This window comes from Rhincodon typus, chromosome 30 (genome assembly GCF_021869965.1).
Source record: "Rhincodon typus isolate 14 chromosome 30, sRhiTyp1.1, whole genome shotgun sequence".
Taxonomy (NCBI): Eukaryota; Metazoa; Chordata; class Chondrichthyes; order Orectolobiformes; family Rhincodontidae; genus Rhincodon; species Rhincodon typus.
Window position 1 is genome coordinate 31,409,073 of NC_063361.1, and position 20,962 is coordinate 31,430,034.

Here is a 20,962-nt window from a genome sequence, read left to right on the forward strand (position 1 = left end):
CAACATTTAAAAGGCATCTGGATGGGTATATGAATAAGAAGCGTTTAGAGGGATATGGGCCAAATGCTGGCAAATGGGACTAGATTAATTGAGGATATCTGGACGGAATGGATGTGTTGGGCCGAAGGGTCTATTTCTGTACTGTACATCTCTATGACTCTAAGGCAAAGAGTATTTTTTAAAGTTGGCCATCTTATTTCAATAATACAATGCACAGACTGTTGTGTTTATGCAGCTTGCGATGAACTCACTTGTCATTTCAATTCTTTCCGCAGAGAGTGATTTTGTCCTTCGATTTCCCTTTCTATGGCCATTATTTGCGCCAGATCACCATAGCAACAGGAGGTAAGTGGCTCATGCTACTGACAGAGAGTACATTGTCACAATGTAGTTTCTTATAAGGAATCAGAATTTCTGTCAGGTACAGGACTGGGATTGAGTTTGATCTCTCCAAATAACAGTGGAGTCACTGACCGCTGATGTGTTGTGGAAAAGAATTCTGCTTCAGAATAAGTACAGTCAGGATCATGATTGACTCCCATCCCGAAATACAAACAAAGTTGTTTGGAGCCTAGTGTTGGAAGGCGAAGCTTGTTTTGGGTTTGGCTTTTTCAATTTTACTGGTGAGCTAAGCGCACCAAATGGGCATTATCATGTGGGATTAGAAAAGTTAGGTGCTTGTTTTTGACCAGTGCAGGTTCAATGGGCAGAAAAGTCTTCTTATTCTGGGCTGCAGACCTCTATGACCCCTCTGACAGCCTCCCTGTGTGCCCCATCCCCTCTGCCCATATTCATAGCTGTGAGAGGCTGTGAAAAATGTAAAGGGGATCAGTCACATCAGTGCAATCAGGAATGAATCAGCTCAGCTACTTGTGCATGAGTTTTCCAATAATTACTGTGCACTATTTCAAGATCCACTTCAATTGAATGAATGATTTTATTGTCACATATATCAAGAAAGACATGGTGGACAAAGGAAATGAACTGCAGATGCTGTAATTCAGAAACAAAAACAGAAATTGCTGGAAAAACTCAGCAGGTCTGGCAGCATCTGTGGAGAGAAATCAGAGTTAACGTTTTGGGTCCTCAGAACACAAGATACAGTGCAAGGCGTTTTATCACCACAATCTGGTGCTATTTTGAGTTACAAAAGGAATAAAAAGAAATTACTTAAATAAGACTTCAGCTTCTGTTCAAACTGGGATGTCAGGCACGGCTCCAGGGCTTCTGCAACGTGTTTTGGTCCTCAAGGAGTTCCGCTCCAGGCACAGCAATGGCGATGCCAATGCCCCAGGAGGCCCTGGCTCCACTGCTGCCACTGCCACTTCACCAAAACCGGTAGGAGAGCCTGCTCTAGGCCTACCGATGGCAGGAGTCCCCACTTCCGGTCTGTCGCTGCCAGGAGTCCCCACTTCGGGCCTACCACTGCCAGGAGTCCCCACTTCTGGCCTACTGCTGCCAGGAGTCCCTGCTCCAGGCACTGCTATGACCACAGGTCCAGGCTCCGGGCCTACTGAAGCCAAGGGTTCCTGCTCTGGGCACTGCCACGACCGCGGGCCCAGGCTCCAGGCCTACTGAAGCCAGAGGTCCTTGCTCCGGGCACTGTCGCTGCCACCAGGAATCCCTATCCATGCTGCGAAAGCTGCAGACACCACTCTGTCCCCGATGATGAAGAAAGAAAAGAAAAAGAAAAATGACACAAAGGAAAGAATACCTCCAGTCTGAATTGATGGGCTCCTGAGCCCAAACACTCCCAACCATGCCAGTGCCACCATCTTGAAAAAAATGCCTGCTATTCACCTCCTTCTGACCATACAAGCTCGCATTGGCTCAGGAAGGTTTCTCAAATCATCTTTCATTTCCTTAGGCACTAGTCAGCATTTTATTGATATTTCCTCTTGTCAACTTTTTTTGTATTCTTTCACAAGATGTGGGTCTCACAGGCTAGACCTGCAATTTTTCCTTTCTTTATTCATTTATGTGAGGAGGGCATCATTGGCTAGGCCAGCATTTATTGCCCATCCCTAATTACCCAGAGGGGGGTTAAGAGTCAACCACATTGCTATGGGTCTGGAGTCACATGTAGGCCAGACTGGGTAAGGATGGCAGTTTCCTTCCCTAAAGGGCATTAGTGACCCAGGTGGGTTTTTCCCGACAATCAGCAATGGATTCATGGTCATCATTAGACTCTTAATTCTAGATATTTATTGAATTCAAATTCCACCATCTGCCATGGCAGGATTTGAACCTGGGTCACCAGAACATTATTTGGGTCTCTGGATTAACAGTCCAGCGATAATACCACTAGGCCATCACCTCCCCTTGATTGCACTTCCCTAATTGCATCTCTAATTGCACTTGAGAGGAGGATGGTGGTAAGCTGCCTTCTTGTACCACTACAGTCCGTTTGGTGGAGAGACACCCAATCTGTTGTTAGCAAGGATTTTGACTCAGTGACAGTGAAAGAACAGCAATATGTATTTCCAAATTAGGATAGTATGCTGCTTGGAGATGAACTTGCAGGTGTTGGTGATCACATGCATCTGTAGCCCTCATCCCTCTTGAAGGTAGGCGTTGTGAATTTGGAAGGTGCTGTTTAAGGATGTTTGCATCTTGTAAATGGCACATGCTGTGCATCAGTGGCAGAGGGAGTGAGTATTTAAGTTGGTAGAGGGGGTGTCCATCAAGTGGCTTTTTGTCCTGGATGGTGTCAAGTGTTTTGAGTGTTGTTGGAACTGCACCCATTCGGGTAAGTAGAGAGTATTCCATCACACTAATATGGTGCAGCATTAATAATGAACTGAAAATGCATTTATAACGAAAAGTAGGCTTTAAATTGAAGTTTCCAATTCACTACCTGTGAGCAACCATATTGTAAATGTCTGAAAATAACTCTTTAAACAAGTTGTACTTGTGCCATCTGGGGGTCAGGAATTAATTTGCCACAAGTCAATTAGTGTACACTAATTAAAGTAGCAAATGGTTGAGTACAACTTGTTTAAAGAGTTATTTTCAGACATTTACAATATGGTTGCTCAGAGGTAGTGAATTGGAAACTTCAATTTAAAGCCTACTTTTCGTTATAAATGCATTTTCAGTTCATTATTAATGCTGCACCATATTAGTGCACTTGGGTACATTGAAGAATTCGTCTTAACGGAATGGAAAATTGCATTTTATTGCACTGCTCCATGGAAGATTTTACGTTTCTGGTTGTGCTTATCGTTGTTGGAGGAAACTTGGTCTGTAACCTGTAAGTGCAATTCTGAACACAGTTTGGCTACAATTGCAAAATTGGGAAGCAGCAACCATCCCACAGTATTGAAAGTAAACTATTTATCTGGGATAAAATGTTATGGAATAACAGCCATTAAAAAAAAGGCCATCTGAATGTTTAATTTAGAAACAAAGTGGAAAAGAGAATTCAGAGATCACAACGTGTGGTCTCATTTTTTAAGCTACTGTCATCCCGTGCAAACTGAAAGTTATTAAAACCAACTGATGAAGGAAGACAAAATTTTATGGAACATGTTAGAGTCGAAGTTGGTTAGTTTCAACATGCACGCCTGCTGATGGGTCATGCCAGGATTACAGACAGTCTCTGGGTCAGGAGTGGGTTCTGTTCTTGAGACCCTTTGCGAGTTGATTTGTATGGAAATTGGGACACAATGCAGGACAATATAAATTAGAAGCACAGGATATGATTAAAATTGCATCCCTGTATGGGATTGTGTTCGTATATATGGGCATTCATAATTGGATGTTCATAATCGGGGACCCGCTGTAGATCTGAAAATACGCTGTGTTGGTTGGTTGGGGGTGTAGGAGGAAGGTGGGACAGAGTTACTAATGAATAGGTGCAGTAGTAGATCCGATTTTATCTCACTTAAAACCTTTTAACATAGACAGAGTTAAGCTTAGACCTCCGTCTCTAGTTTGCACAAAAAGAAACATCTTGCGAAGAACCTGTGTAATGGGTGAAACCTTTCATGGGTTCTTCAGCATGTTTCTCCTCAGAGTATTTCCATGGATTGATAATGTCCAGGAGCCCAGAGTGTGGGTATAAATTGACTTAAGAGCTGCACACCAAGCACTTTTAAAAGCATTATTAACACAAGTGTGGTTCCATCATTTATCACTGTTGAATGCAATAGTCAATATTTATATTCATTTGTAAAATCCTATATTGTACTTACTCATGCATCCTATTTTGACAGCAAAATTTACTTATTGTTCTGCTTCGAATTTGTCTTAATTTATTGACCTATTCAACATCTGTTATCTTTGAAGATCTAAATGTAGTTCACATTCATCTCCTGTTCAAGATGACGTCAGGAAAAGAGGAGAAAAGAAGCTAATCTTAGATGTACAAGATAGTTGGTAGCAATACTGTGTTTTAAAGGATGCTGCTAAAATAGAATAGAAATAGAATGGAATGAAATGAATAGTGAAGGAACTAAGAAGCTCTTTCATTTTTTTGATATCCAAAGCAAGAATGAACTGAAAAGTTAGGAGCTGAGTCCTGAGGGAGAAACGGAAACAGTGCAAAAACCAATTTATTTGGCTGTCAGGTGAAAGTTCAGGATCAGTATGGTCACAGTGAAAGCAATAAAGACATGAAGGTTCAATAAATGATTGGAGGACAAAGTAACAAATTGCAAGGCAGTGGGCTGATTCTGTCCCTAACAAGGAGTGAGGGTCATAGAGTAGTACAGCACAGAAAATGACCCTTCAGTCCAACTTGCTCATGCTGACCAAGTTTCTCAAACTAAACTAGTCCCACTTGCCTGCATTTTATAGAATCCCTACGGTATGGAAGCAGGCCATTCAGCCCATCAAATCCACAGCAACTCTCCAAACAGCATCCCACCCAGGTCCACCTCTTACCCTATACTTTTCGCCCTAGACACTACAGGCAATTTAGCATGGCCAATCCACCTAGCCTGCACATCTTTGGACTGTGGGACAAAACCCACACAGACGCAGGTAGAACATGCAAACTCCACACAGACAGTCACCCGAGGCTAGAATTGAACCTGGGTCTCTGGCGCTGTGAGGCAGCAGTGCTAACCACTGAGCCACCATACCACCCCAGGCCCATATCCTTCTAAACCTTTCCTTTTCATGTATCTATCCAAATGTCTTTTATTGTTGTAACTGTACCAGCATCTTCCACTCCTCTGGCAGTTCATTCCCTGAACCACCCCCTTTGTGAAAAAGTAAATGAAAACCAAAAAACTACTGGAGATTTCAAATAAAATCAGAAAGTGCTGGAGAAACTCAGCAAGATTGACAACATCTGTGAAGAGACAAACAGTTAACATTGAGTCCAGTACGACTCTGCTGAGTTTCACCAGCACTTTCTGTTTTCATGAAATTTATTCAAGTGTGTGTGTCTGTGATTTGGAAAGAAATTCACTCATCATAGGGTGGTTAATTGAACAATTCCAAAACCATTAGCGTATTTTAACACATTTTCTTATCAAAAATATTTGAATGATTGGTGTATACCAATGAAAGAAGTGGACAGTTCAGGATAATTTTTTTTAAAGCTCCTTTTCTGTGACTTAAAATCATCTCCCTCTCAGGTGGTGGTTTGCAAACTCTAATTAAAATGCTTATTTTTGATGATAAACCCATTTTCAGCTGTGTTTATATAGGCGCAGCAGGTTGGCACACTTAAATACATTGAGGAGTTATTTTTAATGGAAATGAGAAAAAATAAACTGTTACATTGTGCAATCCCACTGATTCATGAAGGAGATTACATATCTCACTATGCTCAGAATTGTCAATTAGAATGATGATTCCCATTTCTGCTTTCAGTCAATCATCAACCATTGCAGTGAAAGAACAGCACAATCCTCCAGCATTGAAGGAAGCCATTCGGCAAATTGGATCTCATTGAAAGATCTGTCTATTGGTTCCACCCATAAGTTCTTTACCTGAAAGCTTTCTGAATGAGTTGCCTTCGGGTCGTAACCAGTTGGCTATTTCAGTTTCCTCTGAAATCTGATCCACAAACATTTTAGGCAATGTGCTCCACATCTTGTCAACCATCCTTTCACTTCCTCCCTAGTTTGTTTGGCCATTATTTTATACCCATCATCTCTGGTTATGAATTGACTTGCCAGAGGAAAAGGCTTCTCCTTGCTGGTTCTAGCAGTGCTCTACATGAAGCGGTGTTACAGTTGACCTGAACAATTATAGGTTAGGAAACAAAAACAAAGTTGCTGGAAAAGCTCAGCAGGCCTGGCAGCATCTGTGAAGGAGAAAACAGAGTTAACGTTTTGGGTCCGGTGACCCTTCCTCAGAACTGATAGTGGCTGGGAAAATGTCAGTTTATATGCAGAAAATAGGGAGGTGGGTGGGGTAGGGAGTAAACAATAGGATAGAGCCCAAAAAGAGAGAAAGGCAATTGGACAGATAAAGGAGCAAACACCAGCAGTGACAGTGAAATTAAAGTCGGTGGGCAAGAAGAGAGATTGGAATGGAAATCTTGTCCGAGAGAGGAGCAGAACTTCTTCAAGGTGAGCATGCCTGGAAGAGATGTGGCAGTGAGTTAAATACCTAGGATTAGGAAAGGTGCTCAACACACAGAGAGCCCTGTCTGAACCAATAATCATGTGTACCTTAGATAGGGCTAAAATAGGGCTTATGTAGATAAAAAATCTGCCAACATTTGCTGCCTGTCCACTGGTATGATGCATAGACATGTGGAAAAACTTTTTTGAGAGATGCCAGCCCCTTGGAAACTGTAATCTGGGCTTTCTGCTTTCGGAACAGGTAGCTGAAGTTGAGGAAACTCCTGGCTTAAGCTGCTCATCTTGAGCAAAGATGGGTCTAGAGATGTGGCTTTAATTACTGCTTGGGGGCGGACAATGATAGGTGTTAGGTGCAGGCTACATTGTTGCCTGCTGACTTAGGAAAGGAGTCAGAGAGCCCCAGAGCTCTTAATCAAGCTACGTTTCCTGTGGAGCTCAGGTGTTCCAACGCTGTAATGGAATTCTGAGCTCTGGTCTAGCTTGATTGTGACATTGGGGGACATGAGGGATGATGTTGAGGAGGCATAACCTAGCTTGGGGGGTGGGGGGTGTGGATGAGGGGGATCTTTTTGTAATTTCAGTTGGGCCTCTCCATGCAATCTATTGTCAATGACACCTCTGAGGTGGCACGGGCTATGACTGTTTGAAGAGTTGGCCCGATTCCGTGGAAATTCTGGAGGATTGCAACATCCCAATCTCTGCAATGGAATCGACCAGATCAGGAGTATGGAGTGTGGGTTCATGATCCAAACCTGGCTCACATCCTTCCCATAAATTGGAAGTCCCAGGAAATTGGGTCGGGAATCCTGAAACTGGAACCATCCCACCTCTTCTAAAGTGTTTCTGAATTATCAGATCCAGACCTGTTTCCCAATGCTAGTGGGAGAGGTTTCGGGAAAACTAGGAGGATGCAGGAAGGCAAGAGTTAAATCTCCCTGTGTTTTTCTTTATGGTGACAATTTTACAAAAATGTGACTGGCAGTTTCTCTAGGCAGGGTGATGCCAGAGACCAAGATAAAGCTCCCTGTGTAATGTTTAGTTATCAAAAGATTTGTAAAATGCATGTGTGTACTGAACTGTGTAAAGCAATGTATGATCTTCGATGGCAGGCAGGCAGGCAAATACAATGAGAAAACGCATACAGTGTTTGTTCAAACGGTTCCCAGGAAAAGAGGCGACAGTGCTAATTCTGCAGCAACTGCAGAGAGTTAATCTGAAACTCAGAGTGAAATTTCTCATTAACAATGGCATATAGCCCTACAATGTTGCCAGACCCAAGAAAGTTCTTACATTCCTAGGCCAACTGTTGTTTTGGCTCAGGCACTGAACATTCCACCAATCGAGCTGCTCAAAGATTAGGAATTGATTTACAAAATGTGTTCTTAACCCTGGGCTATCAGAACGGATGCTGCCCTCACAACTTCAAATAGAAATTTGATTACTGCAGGGTCAATTTTCAACCCTCCCAATCACCCTTCACCATCTTAACTGTCACTTGCCTCCCATTCACATGAGGCCTTGTTAAAACCAGGTCTTGACTTAATTGCGATTGTCCTTATCTGTCCTCAATCAGGGACAATGAAAGCCCATGTCCTTGAAAGATCTGGAGTAACTGTGTGAGAGATAGTAGGAACTGCCGATGCTGGAGATTCTGAGATAACAAGGTGTGGAGCTGGAGGAACACAGCAGGCCAAGCAGCATCAGAGGAGCAGGAAAGCTGATGTTTCGTGTCTGAACTCTTCTTCAGAAATGGGTAACTGTGTGAATGTTTAAGATCCACTGTAATTACCCACCCTCCAGTACCATCAAAGACCTGGTGAGAATCTTTATTTACTGGCCTTATATGGGGCAGTATATTGAGGAAGAAAGTAAAGGACAGGCGAAAGGGTTGGAAGTACAGAGGAGTGGGAATGTGACCCATACATTAAAATATAGATTTTCATTAGTCAAGCATTACAGATCCATGGCTGGTAAATAGAGTTAAGGTACAGACTAACCATGATCTGATTGAATGGAGGTATGTGCACGAGCGAGGAGTCTCCCTCTCCCCATTGCCGTATTTACGAATCAATAGGAGCTCCACATTAGCTCGACTGTACAGCCTGAGCCCCAGCAGATTCATCAAATGAGCTTTGGTGCAGTATGCCAAATAAATATAAAAGGCCATTGCAAAGAGCCCCAGAGTCATGTGAGCACAAAGCAGTCTGTGCCTATGACATTATGGAAATCCAATTATCGGGAGCAATGGGAAACGTCTGTGCAGCTGTAAAGTAGATTCCAATCAGTCAGTGCATCTTCCTTTTACTCGTCAGAGTTTTGCTTCAATTCAGAAAATCCCTCTGTGCTGCAAGTATAAGCTATTTTGAAAAAAAAAATCGAGATAACTTGCAGGGATTTTATAGACAATATTAATCTCTTGTGTTTAGGTGGGATGAGCCAGTCTCAAACTTGGGATAGTGGTGAAATGATCTCACTCCAAGGGGGCAGTAGTCGAAGCAGATTCTTAGAGGCCTAGAGGCCACATAGAGACTGAAAGGCTGGTCCCCTAGCTGGGCGATGTAAAAATAGAAGTAAACAATCTCTTGATAAAAGGTCGGTCATTTAGGAACAAATTGAGGAGAGTTCCTTTACTCAAAGGGCCATGAATCTTTTGAACTCTTGAAACCAGATGGCGATTAATGCTTGGAGACTGATATTTTCAGGAGAGTGATAGATCTTTGACACCAAAGGCTCAACGTTCTTTCTTTCTGCGGAGGTTTGGTGTGGGAAATGTGTGAAGTGCTGATGAACATGTCCAAAGTTCTGCAAGGTTAGTTGGATTGGCCATGGTAAATTGCCCCGTAGTGTCCAGGGATGTTCAGGTTAGATGGGCTAGCCATGGTAAATGCAGGGCTGGTGGGATGGGATTGGTTCGGATGCTGTTCGGAAGGGTCAGTGCAGACTTGATGGGTGGAATGGCCTCTTTCCACAGTGTAGGGATTCTATACCAGCCCCACTGCTGAGAAAATCCAACCTATACCACACAGAATAAGCTCACTACAAGCTGAAGGGCAGAGTTTCAGCAACTTTCTCCACCAATCACGGGCCTCAATACTGGTATGCCGGGTCGCCAGATGCTGCAGGCCAATCAGAGTGTGGCTGGTTCTGGGTCCTAAGGCCCATTGATTAGCACCCCCTTCTTGGGACTTCTTCCTGATTTACAGCATCTGCAGTTCTTTCGGTTTTCATTGAGTCGCAGTGCTTTCCCAGTTTCCATTCCTCACCTGCCAGGATTAAGGCCAGCATCTGGCTGGTGCTGAGCTGAGACCCTTGATTGGCCATTAGTTGACCACTTAAGGATTTTATTTGGTGATGGGATGCAAAGTTCACCCTTGCAGCTTCTCACGCAGAAAGTCATGCTAAAGATGGCGGGCTTTCACCAGGGCCAACTCGCCCAATTATTTACTTTTTTCATCACCGCGAGAGAGAGAGACTTAATATTTCGAACTTCTTCAGAATGTTCTGTAGAATAGTCCTGCCAGGCTCGAGTTGTTTCTCTCTTCCCCAGACACTGCCAGACCTGTTGGGTTTCTCCAGCATTCTTTCAGATTTCTAGCAATGGCATTATTTTGCTTTTAATCAAGGGCCCACATACCAACTCCTGCTCCTGCTTAGTATGATGTCAAAGACATTTTTGTTTAAAATTAAGGCCAATTTTTTTTTTTAGAGGAGCCCTAAGACCAAACGAGAGAATAGGAACCTGCGTTTATATCATTCCCTCCATGATCTTGGCAGATTTCACGGCCAATGAAGTCTATTGCATTGCAGGAAATGCAGCAGCCATTTTGCGCAGAGCAAGCTCTCACAAACAAAAACTTGAGAAGGACTAAACAGCATGTTTCACATTGATGCACTTTGAGCGATCGATGTTAGCAGGGACACTAAGAAGAATTCCCTGTCCTTCATTGAAAATGTTTGTGTATGTGCAATAGAGGTAGGGCCTGTGGCTAATACCTCACCTGGAGGATGGCACACTCAATAATGCCACCCTCAGTACTGTACTCTGAGTGACAATCCAGATTGTGGGCTCAATTACCTGGAGAGTGGTTTGATGCCATGACCTTCTGATTTAGAGGCTAAAGTGCAGCCAAAACTTTGACATCTTTTGTGTTTCAAAGTATGTCACGTTTCATCATAATATAAAACCAGAACTGCCGAAGCTGGAGATCTGAAACAAAAACAGAAGTCGCTGGAAAAACTCGGCATCCGTGGAGAGAAAGCCGAGTGAACATTCTGAGTCTGGTGATTTTTCATGTTTATTCTTTGGTGAGGGGCGTGTCTTAATGATTGTAGTTTGCATCATCGTTTGCCACGGGTAAAGTCCTGGAAGACTGGAGGGTAGCAAATGTTGTACCCTTATTCAAGAAGGGCTGCATAGAAAAACCTAGGAATTATAGGCCGGTAAGCTTAACATCTGTGGTAGGAGAGTTACTTGAGAAGATTCTGAGGGATAAGATATATATGCATTTGGAAGGACAGGGTTTGATTAGGAATAGTCGGTATGGCTTTGTGCTTGGGAGATCATGCCACACAAATTTGTTAGAGTTCTTTGATGAAGTGACCAGGAAGGTTGATGAGGGTAGGGCCGTAGATGTAATCTATATGGATTTCAGTAAGGCCTTTGATAAGGTTCCATATAGTAATCTACTCTGGAAGGTTAGATCGCATGGAATCCAGGGAGAGCTGCCAGATTGGGTACACAATTGGCTTGAGGGTGGGAAGCAGAGAGTAATAGTGGAATAGCTTGTTGGACTGGAGGCCTGTGACTAGTGGTGTGCCTTGTGCTAGGCCCATTGCTGTTTGTTATCGAAATCAATGATTTGGATGAGAATGTACAAGGCATGATTAGTAAGTTTGTGGATGACACTAAAATAAGTGGCATTGTGGACAGTGAGGAAGGTTATCAGAAATTGCAGCAGGATCTTGATCAGCTGGGGAAGTGGGCTGAGAAATGGCAAATGGAGTTTAATACAGATTAGTGTGAGGTGTTGCATTTTGGAAAGTCAAAACAAGGTAGGAGTTTCATGGTGAATGGTAGGGCCTTAAGGAGTATACTGGAACAGAAAGACCTTGGAGTTCAGGTGCACAGTTCTCTGAAAGTGGATTCACAGGTAGACAGGGCAGTGAAGAAGGCTTTTGGCACACTGGCCTTCATCAGTCAGGGTACTGAGTACAGAAGTTGGGAAATTATGTTGCAGTTGTACAGCACGTTGGTGATGCCGCACTTGGAGTATTGTTTTCAGTTTTGGTCACCTTAAAGATGCTATTAAATTGGAAAGAGTGCAGAAGAGATTTACAAGGATGTTGTCAGGACTCAAGGGGCTGAGTTATAGGGAGAGGTTGGACAAGCAATGACTTTTTTCTTTAGAGTGTAGGAGACTGAGGGGGGATCTTATAGAAGTGTATAATGTCATGAGAGGCATGGATAGGGTGAATGCAGTCAGTCTTTTTCCCAGGGTTGGGAAATCGAGGAATAGAGGGCATCAGTTTAAGGTAAGAGGAGAAAGAATACATGGGAACCTGGAGGGGCAACTTTTTTTACACAGAGGGTGGTACGCATATGGAATGAGCTGGCAGCAGAAGTGGTTGAAGCAGGTACATAAACAACGTTTGAAAGGCATTTGGACAAGTACATGGATAGGAAAGGTTTAGAAGGATATGGGCCAAGTGCAGGGAAATGGGGTTAGCGTGGATGGAGATTTTGGTCGGCACGGATCAGTTTGGGCCGAAGGGCCTGTCTCCGTGCTGTTGGACTCGATGACTTGAACAGCCTTAAACCTGGGATCTGTCTGCTATTTGCCAACCTACTGGATGCCCATCTGCCTTGTTATTCATGATGATAAACATTGTTTAGGATCATGCCAACTTGATATAAATTGTTCAGATTTCACTTCTCTTTCAGGGCTCCCGACAGTGACAGGAAACACATCCCAAATTTCCAATGCTGATATCAGTTAACTCAGTTAAAATTTGGCCCGTGAGCAGTCAATTCCTGAATTCACTTGGATCAAGCTTAGTGATACAATCCCACAGTTATTAAAATCTGAGTGCACTTTCTGTGCTTCATTCATCTGAAACATTTCTGTGGGTACAAAGGATAATTTCACTGCAGGGTGGGGCTGAAATTCAACAACAGCGACCTGCATTTCTGTAGTGCCTTTGGCACAAAAGCACAATGCCACAAGGAGTGTAATCGACAGTGAACCAAAGAAGGCTACATTGAGTCATTGACCAAAAAGGTCGGTCACAGTGGTTGGTTTTAAATCGTAGAGTCATACAGCACAGAAACAGACCATTTAGTCCAACTTGTCCACGCCAACCAAGTTTCCCAAACTAAACTAGTTCCACCTTTGGAACATATCCCTCTAAACCATTCCTGTTCATGCACCTGTCTAAATGTTGTAACCGTATCTGTATCTAGCACTTCCTCCATCAGCTAATCTGACACATGAACCACCCTTTGAGTGAAAACATTGCCCTTCAGGTCCCTTCTCAATCTTTCTCTACTAAACTTAAAATATGCCCCCTAGTTTTGAACTCCCCCACCCTCAGGAAATGACCTTTGCTATTCACCTTATCTATGCCCCTTATGATTTTATAAACCTCTATAAGGTCACCCCTCAACCTCCTATGCTTCAGTGAAAAAAGTCCCACCCTATGCAACCCTTCTCCTTATATCTCAAACCCTCCAGCCCATGCAACATCCTTGTAAATCTCTTCTGAACCCTCTCCAATTTAATAATATCTTTCCTATAGCAGGGTGGCCGGAACTGCAGACTGTACTCCAAAAGAAGCCTCACAAACATCCTGTACAACCTCAACATGACGTCCCAACTCCTGTACTCAATGGTCTGAGCAATGGAGGCCAGCGTGCTAACTGCCTTCTTAACCACCCTGTCTACCATTGACGCAACTTCCAAAGAATCATGTACCTGAACTCCCACATCTCTCTGTTTGACAACACCACCCAGGGCCCTACCATTAACCGTACAAGTCTACCCTTGTTTGTTTTACCAAAATGCAATACCTCATTTTTATCCAAATTAAACTCCACATGCTACTCATCAGCCCATTGGCCCAATTGATCAAAATCCCTTTATGATCTTAGATAACCTTCTTCACTGTTGAGTTTACCACCAATTTTGTTGTCATCCACAAACTTACTAACCATGCCTTCTATATTATCATCCGAACCATTTATATAAATGACAAACAACAGTGGACCCAGCACTGATTCTGTGAGAGAGCTGAAAGATGTAGAAGTTTCAGGGAGGGAATTCCAGAGCTTAGGAAGATACTAGAAGGCAGGGATGGCACTGGTGTGGTGTCCAAGCCAGAAGATGCATGAGAGACCAGAATCTGAGGACTGTGGCGTTGTCAGAAGGACACAGGGCTGAAGGAGGTCATGAATACAGAAACAGATGCGGTTGGGATTGAAGGAATTGAACACTGGGATGAGAATCGAGCCGATAACTCATTGGGATCCAAAGATGTAAGGTTCTCAGTTTCCATCTACACACCAATCCTCCCCAGATCTGGCCAATGGCTTGCCCTCCTGATTGGCAAGTCAAATTGCTACTGTCAGTGCTGAGGAGGAGCAACTCACTCATTTCGTCTCCCACACTCCCACCTCCCCAACCCCTCCAACACCAGCACCACCCCCCCAATTCAAGCTCCTCCTACAGCTGTTCAACCATGTGCTGTAACTGCATTTAGTTCACACACTTGGCAAACCCCCTTCAGTAGAAGCTTCTGTGGTCAGCAGTAGCAAGGGAAGTGGGCAGACTGAAAGTGTCAACCTCCACACGTAAACACACATTTGCTCAAGGAGATAAATCAACAATTCCACTAAACTCCCGCCAAAGCCACAGGAGGTAGAAAGACCAAATCTGATTAGGAGGTAAAGGAATATATTGTTCATTGCAAGGTTACAATTACAAGGATGAGGATAAACTGTGAAGATTCGATATCTGATAGGACAAGACAGTTTCTTGTTCGAAATCCTACCTGGGCACTCCGTCCTATTTCACTAACATCCTGCAGCCCCCAGCAGCTTCCAGGAACTCTTCACCCCTTCAAATCCAATCGCAGTTGCACATCCTGGTATTCCTCAATCCATCATTAATGTTCAGTGAAGGAAAAAACAGAGGGTCCGGTGAGCATTCCTCAGAATTCAGTCACCGGACCCGAAACGTTAACTCTGTTTTTCCTTCACAGATGCTGCCAGACCTGCTGAGCTTTTCCAGAACTTTGTTTTTGTTCCTGATTTACAGCATCCGCAGTGCTTTCGGTTTTTATTAATGTTCAGTGCCTGCAGTTGCCCCAGTCCTAAACTCTGGAACATCCCTCTTAAACTTCTCTGCTTCTCTTCCTACTTTTTATAAGATTATTCGCTAACCCCTGGCTCCTTTGAATGGCACGCTGGCTCAATGGTTAGTACTGCTGCCTCACAGGGCCAGGGACCCGGGTTTGAATCGAGCCTCAGGTAACTATCTGTCTGGAGTTTGCAAGTTCTCCCGGTGACTATGTGGGTTTCCTCCAGGTGCTCCAGCTTCCTCCCACAGTCCAAAGATCAGCATGTTAGGTGGATTGACTATGCTAAATTGCCCAGGGATGTGCAGGCTAAGTGAGTTAGCCATGGGAAATGCAGGGTGGGTCTGGGTTGGATTCTCTTAGGAGGGTCAGTGTGGATTAGATGGGCCAAATGGACTGCTTCCACACTGTAGGGATTCTAAGATTCTTGCTTGAAGCTGCCCTGCAAGGGGCAATCTTATCCACCTCACAGAGGCTGTGTTAGAGTTGGAGGGTATGTAGTTCAACAAACCCCTCCCTGGGGTCAGTGTGGTATTACCACACCTCTGAGCAAGTTGCTTAAACTGGGGCTCAGGCCATGGTGGGTAACCAATTAAAGGCAATTATTTTGCCACGGGGGCACCTTTATGATGTCCTGCCATCTTCCAGAAGGGAGCTGCCAAGCCCACACTGTGCCCCTGCTGAGGACATGGTGCTACTGGCTGGGGATTCCCCTTGCCAGCCATCAGGGTGAAGGAGAGAGCAGGTACCAGTGCAGCTCATGTTACTTCCCCAACCCTCAGCTGGAGCCTGAGGATGGGCCACTGTGGAAATGGGACACCCCCTGCCACATTGATTTCCAGAAGCTAAGGCCTCTCTTATTTTAGTGCTTTCTTTTTGAAACTGGCCCTTTATCTTGAGGTGTCCTTACACTCTCCCAACAGAAAACTGGTTGTCCACAGCCCTGCATTCTCCCCCTGGCTCTCCCACAGCCCCGCATTCTGAACTGGAATGGAACCTTGGAGATAACAAGGTGTAGAGCTGGATGAACACAGCAGGCCAAGCAGCATCAGAGGAGCAGGAAAGCTAATGTTTTGGGTTGGGGCCCTTCTTCAGAAATGGGGGAGCGGAAGGGGGCTCTGAAATAAATGGAGAGGGGGGGAGCGGTGATAGCAGGTGGATAGTGGAGCGGATAGGTGGAGAGAAGATGGATGGGTCAAGGAGGCGAGGATGACGCTAGTAAAGGTGAGTGTAGGTAGGAAGTTGGGATGGGATTGGTTAGTGAGGTGGGAGGGGCGGGTAGGTGGGAGAGAAGACAGACAGGTCAATGAGGCGGGGATGAGAGGGGGCTGGCCTTGGAATGAGGCCGGTGTGGGGAGATTTTGAAGCTAGTAAAGTCCACATTGGAGACCATTGGGTTGTAGGCTTCCAAGGCGCAATATGAGGTGCTGTTCCTCCAGTTTCCGGGTACCATCATTGTGACACTGGAGGAGGCCCAGGATGGACATGTCGTCCAGGGAGCGGGAGGGGGAGTTGAAGTGGTTCGCAACTGGAAGGTGTTGTCGTTTGTCGCGAACCGAGCGTAGGTGTTCCACAAAGCCGTCTCCGAGCCTCCACTTGGTCTCCCCGATGTAGACCAGGCCACATCAGGAACGGCGGATTCAATAGCGGATGTGCAGGTGAACATCTGTTTAATGTGGACGGATATTTTTTGGGCCTGGGATGGAGGTGAGGAGGTAGGTGTAGCACATCCTGTGAGGAAAGGTACTGGGGGTGGTCGGGCTAGTGGGGAGTGTGGAGCGGATGAGGGAGTCACGGAGAGAGCGGTCCCTCTGGAAGGCAGGTAAGGGTGGGGAGGGAAAAATGTCCTTCGTAGTGGGGTCAGATTGCAGGTTGTGGAAGTGGCGGAGAATGATGGGTTGAATCCGGGGGTTAATGGGGTGATACGTGAGGACAAGGGGAATTCTGTCTCTGTTTTTATTGTGGGGAGGGGTGTGAGGGATGAAGTGCGGGAAACGCAAGAGATGTGGTCGAGGGCGTTTTTGACCACTGAGGTGGGGGGGATGTTGCGTTCCTTAAAATATGAGGGCATCTGGGAAGTTCGGGAGTTTTGGAAGCAGATGCAGAGGAATTGGGAGGAGGTGATCGCATTCTTGCAGGAAGGTGGGTGACAGGAGATGTAGTCTAGGTAGCTGTGGGAGTCGGTGGGCTTGAAATAGATATCAGTTTCTAGGTGGTCACCAGAGATGGAGACAGAGAGGATCAGGAAGGAGAGAGAGGTATCGGAGATGGTCCAGGTGAACTTAAGGTTGGAGTGGAAGATGGTAGTAAAGTGGATGAACTGTTCGAGCTCCTTGAGGGAGCATGAGGCGGTGCCGATACAGTCATTGATGTAACGGTGGAAGAGGTGGGGAATGGGGCCAGTGTAACTAAGGAAGAGGGATTGTTCTACGTATCCTACAAAGAGGCAGGCATAGCTTGGGCACATGCGGGTACCTATGGCCACCCCCTTTGTCTGTATGAAGTGGAAGGAGTTGAAGGAAAGTTGTTGAGGGTGAGGACGAGTTTGGCTAAGCGGATAAAAGCCCTCTGCTTCTTCCTCTCCCACAGGCCCAACCAGTCCCCCTCCACCAACACCTTTATCTGCCTAACTGAACTCATCCTTACCCTTAACTTCTCCTTCAACTCCTCCCACTTCCTACAGACAAAGGGGGTGGTCATGGGTACCCGCATGTGCCCAAGATATGCCTGCCTCTTTGTAGGATACGTGGAACAATCCCTCTTCCATAGTTACAGTGGCCCCAACCCGCACCTCTTCCTCCGTTACATCAATGACTGTATCGGCGCCGCCTCATGCTCCCACGAGGAGCTCGAACAGTTCATCCACTTTCCTACCATCTTCCACCCCAATCTTAACTTCACCTGGACCATCTCCAATACCTCTCTATCTTTCCTGGACCTCTCTGTCTCCATCTCTGGTGACCACCTCGAAACTGATATCTATTTCAAGTCCACTGACTCCCATAGCTACCTGGACTAACACCTCTTCTCACCCATCTTCCTGCAAGAATGCGATCCTCTATTCCCAATTCCTTCACCTCCGCCGCATCTGCTCCCAAGATGAGGCATTCCACTCCCAGATTACCAGATTTCCTTGTCTTTCAAGGACCGCAATTTCCCCACCACAGTGGTCGAAAATGCCCTCGACCGCATCTTTTGCGTTTCCAGCACCTCAGCCCTCACACCCACTCCCCGTAATAACAGCCAAAACAGAATCCCCCTCGTCCTCACATATTACTCCACCAACCTCCGGATTTAATGCATCATTCTCCGCCACCTGCAATCTGACCCCACTACGAAGGATATATTTCCCTTCTCACCCTTATCTGCCTTCCGGAGGGACTGCTCTCTCCATGACTCCCTCGTCTGCTCCACACTCCCCACTAGCCCCACCACCCCGGGCACCTATCCCTGCAACCGCAGGAAGTGCTACACCTGCCCCTACACCTCCCCCCTCAGCCCCATCCCAGGCCCCAAAAAAACCTTCCACATTAAACAGATTTTCACCTGCACACTGCTAATGTGGCTATTGTATCCGCTGTTCCCGATGTGGCCTGGTCTACATCGGGGAGACCAAGCGGAGGCTCGGAGATGGCTTTGTGGAACACCTACGCTTGGTTCGCGACAAACGATAACACCTTCCAGTCGCAAACCACTTCAACTCCCCCTCCCACTCCCTGGATGACGTGTCCATCCTGGGCCTCCTCCAGTGTCACAATGATGCCACCCGGAAACTGGAGGAGCAGCACCTCATATTGCGCCTTGGAAGCCTACAACCCAACGGTCTCAATGTGGACTTTACTAGCTTCAAAATCTCCCCACACCGACCTCATCCCAGGACCAGACCCCCTCTCATCCCCGCCTCATTGACCTGTCTGTCTTCTCTCCCACCTACCCGCCCCTCCCTCCTCACTGACCAATCCCATCCCAACTTCCTACCTACACTCACCTTTACTAGCTTCATCCCTGCCTCCTTGACCCATCCATCTTCTCTCCACCTATCCGCTCCACTATCTACCTGCTATGTCTGCTCCCCTCCTCTCTATTTATTTCAGAGCCCGCTCCCCCTCCCCCATTTCTGAAGAAGGGTCTAGGCCCGAAACGTCAGCCTTCCTGCTCATCTGATGCTGCTTGGCCTGCTGTGTTCATCCAGCTCTACACCTTGTTATCTCAGATTCTCCAGCATCTGCAGTTCCTGCTATATCAGAGAATACCTGCTGTGTTGCGTACTGGGAGAATTGCCACCAGAAGCATTGTGCTGTGTGCACAAACACTGATTTACTTGTCAGCATCGTGTTTGTAGTGAGACATCCTAAAGTGTGAAATTGGTTTTCTTGAAAACAAAGATGTGGTGCTTAAGACAAGGTTTACTGATCACTTACAGTCATGAAGATTCTTATCCTCCTGTTTTAACGTTGATGCGACGTTCAGATTCCATTTTCAAGGCACCAGCAATGCAGTGTCAGGCAGTCGGGCTGAGTTGTGCCTGTGCCAGACCTTCGGAAGCGGAAAGGTCAACCTACTTATTGACCATGAGCAAACTGTCCAATGTAACACATGTAATGCCAAATCTGAACATTCTCTCAATCAGTGTCTGAGTGCAGTAGCTTTGGGGATGATAGATTAGCGGCGATGTCTTAGGCCAGATTAATTCTCTGGGAACAGGAGATTGACCCAATCATAACAGCTGATGGAATTCAAATCCAATTAATAAATCTGGAACACAAAAATAGTCGCTGTTTTGGTGACAGCTGTCATCGAATGTTGCTAAAAACCCATCTGGGTCACTAATATCCTTTTGGGAAGGAATTCTGCCATCTTTATCTAGTCAGGCCCATATGTGACTTGAGATTGTTGCTGATTCTTAACTGCCCTCTGTAATGGCTTCACTAGATTAAAGAAAAGAATGTAAATTTTGGAATCACTGAATTGTCCTCAGGAGTAGGAATTCCAGTCTGATTGCTTTGACTCTCCTCAGTTCAAGAAGACTGAATATAATTATAACGCCTAAATGACCTAGCACAGATCCAACATCAAAGCAGGGATCATCCTTATAAATAGCATTGAGCATGAAACTGTGGAGATTGCTTTTTTACCACTGAGTTACGGTTTTAATGCACTTGGTGGCTGAAATAACTCCACGAAGGCCGGTATCCAGTCACCAAGTCACCTTATATTTACACGTAGTGTATAATATGTGACCCTGACCAGCTAGTGCAGAGCTGGCTCCTAGAGTGAGCAGAACCCCTGACACTCCTGTTCATATCTGATTGGACCAGATTAACAGCCCCAATCAGGGAACTCATATTCTATGGATTCTCCTGGCTGACCTCGCTCCAATCACTATAGGAGTGTGGTTAAGATGTAGAGCTGAATGTTAAAGCTTTTCTTCTAGATTTTTAGATTTGGGGGACCCATAAAATCAAATGTGTGGCCTACGCACCGCCTACTGCCCACCTCTGATCTTTCTCCCACATTGTGATGGATGGGGGTGGTGTTAAAAATCCATTCACCCTTTGGCTCATTGAGGCCCTTATGCAGTTAATTGGCAGCCATTTAAGGGCCTCACTCTGTTATATTATGAGCATCAGGTAACGTGGAAAGACAGACAACTTTCACTGCTGCTGTCTGCAGGGTGCTGGGGAAGGGTAAGGGGGTTAGTAGGAGGGGAACTGGGCCTACCTCCTTTGCCCATTGTAGATGCTACGCTGCTAAGGTCATTGCCCCTCCTTCAGTAATCGACCCCGCCAGCATCTCAAACTCAGCTCCCACCTCTCTGAACCCCCTTGCTGAGATCTGAAAGCTGGGCTCTGATCAACCAGCATCAGTTCAAAATGAAAGCAAGCTAGAATTAGTGGTTAGAACAGTTGGTGCTTGTTTGTGACTGACGTGGACTAGATTGGCTGAAGGGCCTTTTTCTGTTCTGGAGACCTCTGGGACGCTACCCTGCCTTCCCTTAAATTCTAGGTCCATGTAGTCCTCTTGTTTGGAATCTGCCTGCAGTCCCAGCTGTGGCCACTGCTTGA

General features: G+C 45.6%; 1 protein-coding gene across 2 annotated transcripts in view; it reads left to right on the forward strand.

The window, feature by feature from the left end:
• The window catches only part of LOC109935240 (plexin domain-containing protein 1-like), a 268,940-nt gene that overhangs the window by 114,595 nt on the left and 133,383 nt on the right, over positions 1-20,962 (forward strand). For both annotated transcript variants that reach the window (XM_048614603.1, XM_048614604.1), the window contains exon 4: positions 276-345. In XM_048614603.1, coding sequence (XP_048470560.1) covers positions 276-345 — 70 coding nt within the window. The remainder of the gene's footprint in view (positions 1-275; positions 346-20,962) is intronic.